The sequence below is a fragment of the Brassica oleracea genome, chromosome C7, assembly GCF_000695525.1.
Source record: "Brassica oleracea var. oleracea cultivar TO1000 chromosome C7, BOL, whole genome shotgun sequence".
Taxonomy (NCBI): Eukaryota; Viridiplantae; Streptophyta; class Magnoliopsida; order Brassicales; family Brassicaceae; genus Brassica; species Brassica oleracea.
Genome location: NC_027754.1, coordinates 42,041,534 through 42,047,533, shown reverse-complemented (window position 1 = coordinate 42,047,533; position 6,000 = coordinate 42,041,534). Strand labels below are relative to the sequence as shown.

The following is a 6,000-nucleotide window of genomic DNA, read 5'->3' as shown; positions in this document are numbered from 1 at the left end:
ATGTTTTTTTCATATAGTTTCATCTTGTTATACACATTCCATGTTTTTGTGTATACCCATAAATGCAAAAATTAGAATTGGTTTTCTTTTTGGTTTTTAGTGATTTAAACCCCGAACTATTTTTAGATCCAAACAAAACCTCTAACTAAAATTTTATGTTTTTAAATCCTCAACTAAGATTCTTTTAGTGTATCAACCGTTCCGTTAACATTTCCGTTTAAAGTGGGTGGAAAACATTAACTTGAAACGTTGAGTTTCATTAAAAAGAAGAAAACGACATGTAGTTACTCAGGTTTAATGAAACTCAGTGTTTCAAGTTACGTTTTCTATCCACTTTAAACATAACTATTTATGGAGGGATTAATACAGTAAATAAATCTTAGTTAAGGGTTTAAAAGCATAAAATTTTAGTTGGTAGTTTTTATTCCGATCTAAAAATAGTCTGGGGTTTAAATCACTTAAAACCTTTTCTTGTCAATGATTCTATCTTTCAATTTGGATTTCTCTATCAGGATATAGTAATCATCTCTCTCTATACCAAATTCCGTCGGTCATGGTCGTAAACAAACCATGGTTTAACTTACTAACTAGATTAGTCAGATATGATTGATATCCTCTTATAGCCAAACTGATAATATTTAGTTAAACAAATCATATATTTCTATAAAACAATTTCAGGAAAGGATTAGCCTTTAAGGAAAGTGGGTGTCTGACAAAGGGAGCAAAACATTTTGGTGGGGTTTAGTCGCATGATAAAAGAGATAAAACCGGTTTGACCCGAAATGACCCTGCACGGTTGACTCAATAAACCAATTTTTTTTATTTATTCTTCTTATATTTCTAGAGTTGGAATCCTATTTATCGTATAAAGCTCTTGTATAGTTTTGGTTAATAACTGATGATTGTACACTGGTACATATAAACCGGTTTATTTACTTTTGGTTTACTCAGTCGGGTCATGTATATAAGCAGACTTTGTACATTTGAAACTAATTAATGAGTATAATGTGCTGTTTACTCATATGGTAACAGAGCGAAAATATCTTATTCTGTAACAAACTTCCGCTTACCTCATCTCGATGTCATATGGTAAATAATGATGTTTACTCATAGGTACAATCATCACACTTAAACCAAAACAAAATCTAATCAAAGTGACCTTGTTTTTGTCCTTTGAGTATGACATTCCTCTTAACCGAACTAAACACATATACCGGAGTCTAACCCAAAACTCCACGTCTAAGTGCTGAAGTGGGTCATGAACTGTAAATTGAAAGACGAATGAATCATTTACGTATATAAATAACCACATAGGTTTTGTTCCACACACATACACTTCGATCTCAATTAAGAAAATGAAGAACTCTTTACCAAGTTACAAACTTGTGCTTCTATTGGCATTTTCTTTGTTTCTATTAGTTAACACGGAGCTGGGTTTTCTTTCACCTGCGAGAGCCCTAGACAACAACACCAAGGCATTTAACGCAAAAAAGACCTTTCCATATTTGCTAAGATATTATTGACTTTTATTTTATCTAATGTGGATTTTTCAATGATTCCATAGGTTTATATAGTTTATCTTGGGGAAAGAGAAAATGATGATCCCGAACTTGTTACAGCCTCTCATCATCAAATGCTTGAATCATTTCTTGATAGGTACTTAATCATCTTCAAAAGGCCAAATCTCTAGTGAGATTTTTTTTGTATGCATAGTGACTATGACATCAAAGTTGCTGAATATGTTTTATTTGACATTAGTTTCTTGCCACCAAAGAAATCCTCTCGCTATGTTCTGTTTCTTCACGAAACTAAAGCCCTACTCCTTTTTGTTATACTTCTTAATGCATATCATGAGTTGCTCTCTAACTTATATCTTCATGTTACATATAGCAAAGAAGACGCACATAAATCGATGATCTACAGCTATCAACATGGATTTTCCGGTTTCGCAGCACTTCTTACTTCTTCCCAAGCAAACAAAATATCAGGTACTAAGTAAAACTCAAACTAAAGAAACTTCATATCAAAGATCTTTATTTTTTTAACCGGAATCTTGCACAGACCATCCTGAAGTAATCCATGTTATACCAAACCGGATTCTGAAACTGCAAACAACAAGAACTTGGGATCTCCTTGACCTCTCTCAAATTCCAACTTCTTTTTCTTCCTCAACAACATCTGTAAAAGGTCTTCTTCATGACACCAACATGGGCAGTGAAGCTATCATCGGCGTCATAGATACCGGTCTCTCTCTCTCTCTCTCTCTTTCTCTCTCTCTATATATATATATCCTTGTCTCACATCATGTATGCATGTATATATATAAAGGAATATGGCCAGAGTCAAAGGTATTCAACGATCAAGGCCTTGGACCAATACCTAAGCGCTGGAGTGGAAAATGTGAACCAGGAGAACAGTTTAACGCCACAATTCATTGCAACAAAAAGCTAATAGGAGCTAAGTACTACGTAAACGGCCTACTAGCCGAGATGGGAGAAACATTCAAAACAACAACAGTCAGAGAATTCAAATCCAACAGGGATGCACTCGGTCACGGCACGCATACAGCCACAATAGCAGGTGGCTCATTGGTTCCCAACGTGAGCTTCTATGGTCTAGCACGAGGTACTGATATACTCCCTCTGTTCAATAATATAAGATGTTTTTACAGAAGATTTGGTGTTTCAAAAAAAGTGTTGATTTTTCAAAGATAACTTTATTTTACGTAGACCAAAAAAAAACTTTATTTATTGAAATTTGGCTAACCAATAAAATTATACTGTATTTTTTTATGATTGCGTAATTCACTTTAATTTATATTATTTATAATATTTTTTAAGTAAGTTTCTTAATTGTTTCTGCTTTTAACCAAAACATCCGATAACAGTTCTAAATTTCAAAAACAGCTTTTGAATAGTATTCACCACAAAAGCTAGCTTGAGGGTGAAGCTACAGATTTTTTATAAGACATTAGTTAGTTAGTTTGTTTACTTCCTAACCGATGTGTGGATTCTTCTAAGGCACGGTCCGAGGTGGTGCTCCTCGGGCACGCATAGCCTCTTACAAGGTATGTTGGAACACAATGCAAAAAGACGGAACAGGACCCGGTGGAAGCTGCTCAACTGCTGATATGTGGAAGGCTTTTGATGATGCTATACACGATGGGGTTGATGTTATGTCTGTTTCTATTTCCGGGGACCTTCCAGAGGACACCGAGGTGGATAAGCCTGATTTTGTCGGGGCCTTTCATGCAGTATCTAAAGGGATTCCGGTTGTGGCTGCGGCTAGTAATGAAGGGCCTAAGGCTCAGACTGTTGCTAATGCTGCTCCTTGGCTCTTGACCATTGCTGCAACCACTCTTGACCGGTCTTTTCCTACAAAGATCACACTTGGCAATAAACAAACTCTCTTCGTATGTTTTATGTTACGAAAAATGGTTCAGAAGTTTACATATTTGGACCTTTATTAACTTCTTGATTATTTTTGGTATATAAAATAGGGTGAGTCTCTGTTCACTGGACCGGAGATTTCAACCGGTTTAGCTTATTGGGATTCAGAGAGTGGTAATAACGCTGATGTCAAGGGGAAAATAGTTCTTGTTTTCGATACTACTAGTACCTATCCAGTTGAAACGAAAGGTGTAGCAGGAGTCATATATGCCCAACATCCCGATGACATTGTTGATCGATGCCATGCTTTTCCTTGCATTTACACTGATTACGACCTTGGGACCGACATTTTGCAATACATACGTACCACCAGGTCCTTTATCTTGAAGCAAATAAACTATGTTCATAAAGTTTTGACCAAAAAAAAAAAAACTATGTTCATAAAGTTAAATTTTCTTATGATCCCCACGTCGAATCACAGGTCGCCCACAGCGAGAATCAGCGCAGCTACGACACTAACCGGTCTGCCAGCAACAACAAAGGTTGCTGAATTCTCATCTAGAGGGCCTAACTCGGTTTCACCAGCCATTCTCAAGGTTATAGACAAAGCTTGTGTCTCAAGTCTATGTTTACTTCAGATTTTGAAACTAGATTATTAATCACGTTTTACTATGTAGCCTGATATAGCAGCTCCTGGTGTGAGCATACTCGCTGCATTAAGTCCGTTTGATCCTAACGGACACGATGGATTTGGACTCGACTCAGGAACATCGATGGCAACTCCTGTTGTTTCTGGTATCATAGCTCTCCTAAAGTCTCTACACCCTGATTGGTCTCCTGCTGCATTTAGATCAGCTTTGGTCACAACAGGTTCTTTGCTTAGTTCTTCACCTATTCTTCTTTAATTACACAAATAAAACTGAAAAACCGGTCTCTTTTTGAAGCTTGGAGGACAAGTCCATCTGGAGAACCCATTTTTGCTGAAGGATCAAACAAGAAGCTCGCAGATCCATTTGACTATGGAGGAGGTCTTGTAAACCCTCAAAGAGCTGCAGACCCTGGACTTGTATACGATATGGGGATTGAAGATTACATCAACTACATGTGTTCCAAAGGTTACAACGACTCCTCAATCTCTCGTGTGCTCGGTAAAAAGACTAAGTGTCCAACCCCCAAGCCATCAATTCTTGATATGAACTTACCTTCAATCACAATTCCAAATATTGAGAAAGAAGTCACACTCACAAGAAGCGTGACCAACGTTGGACCCATCAAGTCAGTCTACAAAGCTGTAATAGAGTCTCCTCTCGGCATAACTCTCACCGTCAATCCGACTACACTCGTGTTTAGCTCCGAGGATAAGAAGGTGCTCTCTTTCACGGTGAAGGCTAAAACGAGTCATAAAGTCAACACTGGTTACTTCTTTGGAAGCTTGACATGGACTGATGGTGTTCATGATGTTAAGATCCCTGTCTCTGTTCAGACAAGGATCATGGTCAAGTCTTAACCAAAAAAATAATCAAAACTACAATAAACGATGTCAGATGAATTCCATGTATTAGAAAAATCCATATGATGATCATGCATCCAATCAAAATTATAATAATAAAGATTAAATTACAAAAAAAATCATAAACTCTCGTACAACAAAGTAACAAACACACAAACTGAGAAAACCGTGAAGTTTCCTCATTTATTCAACCACAACCATATATTATGCATATAAAAACTACCACAATAGAATCGAGCCAAAAGGATCCTTATGACCATCTACTAAATATAATCATCGTAATGACTATCTATATATTATAAAGATAGGACTTTTATTATTTCATTAGCAATAGGCGATACACTTCTTCTTACAATCCATGGTGCATCCACCACCTCCGCCTCCACCGCCGTATCCTTTCCCGGAGCGGCTAAAAGAGCTGAAACACCTGGCAGGACACCTCAGCTTCTTCCCGTTACAAGGTCCTTTCTCTTTGCAAGTCACCGTCGGTCTCACCACACCTCCTTTCCCGTACCCGCCGCTCGGACCACCGTAGCCTCCGCCGTATCCACCGCCGACTCCGGTTCCCGGAAACCCGTTTCCGAATCCGGGTATCCCGGCATATCCAGATCCTGGTACACCGGCGAATCCTAAATCATTGTTACCGCTCTTCTGACGAGCTGAGTGAGTTGCAGAGACGAAGAAGATGAGGAGAACGGAAGCTAAAAAGATCGGTTTTGCAGACATTTTTCGTTGGCTAAGTGGGTTAGTTGAAGAGGGAGATAGATATGATTATAAATAGATATACGCATTAAATTGAAATACGGTTAAGGCATTGATTAGTGGACTTTTAAGTGTGTGAAGATCACTTTAATGCAAGAGAGACTCTTGTGTCTCTCTCTCTATCACTTTACGTAACATGTTGAGAGACTGTACAAATATATACATCTGCGTCACTTGGCTACATTTAATTAAGCATGTGATATTTGATATTCAAATACCATTTAAATCTTGGAGGGCTTTTGTGACAGATGTTTTCATGATAAAGATAAATCTACCAAAACCTGGGTGAAACCAAATTCAATTTATGCCTATTGAAAGTTGGGTGAGATTAAATTTAGG

At 37.6% G+C, this 6,000-nt stretch overlaps 2 protein-coding genes across 4 annotated transcripts; one reads left to right on the top strand and one right to left on the bottom strand.

Moving 5' to 3' along the window:
* Positions 1-1,341: 1,341 nt before the first annotated feature.
* Positions 1,342-5,118, top strand: LOC106306988 (subtilisin-like protease SBT3.3). 3 transcript variants are annotated; one of them, XM_013743815.1, is made up of 10 exons: positions 1,342-1,374; positions 1,565-1,656; positions 1,891-1,988; positions 2,062-2,244; positions 2,329-2,625; positions 3,021-3,412; positions 3,500-3,762; positions 3,871-3,985; positions 4,067-4,259; positions 4,334-5,118. In XM_013743815.1, the coding sequence occupies exons 2-10, from the start codon at positions 1,634-1,636 to the stop codon at positions 4,894-4,896; spliced, it is 2,127 nt and encodes a 708-aa protein (XP_013599269.1). In that variant the 5' UTR covers positions 1,342-1,374; positions 1,565-1,633; the 3' UTR covers positions 4,897-5,118. The 3 variants fall into 3 exon arrangements, with proteins under 3 accessions (XP_013599269.1, XP_013599268.1, XP_013599266.1); XM_013743814.1 differs by having other exon boundaries at positions 1,349-1,475; XM_013743812.1 differs by having other exon boundaries at positions 1,349-1,484.
* LOC106306989 (neuropeptide-like protein 31) lies at positions 4,966-5,795 on the bottom strand. The gene has a single exon (XM_013743816.1). It carries the CDS (start codon positions 5,623-5,625, stop codon positions 5,224-5,226), a length of 402 nt encoding a protein of 133 aa, XP_013599270.1. The 5' UTR covers positions 5,626-5,795; the 3' UTR covers positions 4,966-5,223.
* Between the last annotated feature and the right edge of the window lie 205 nt (positions 5,796-6,000).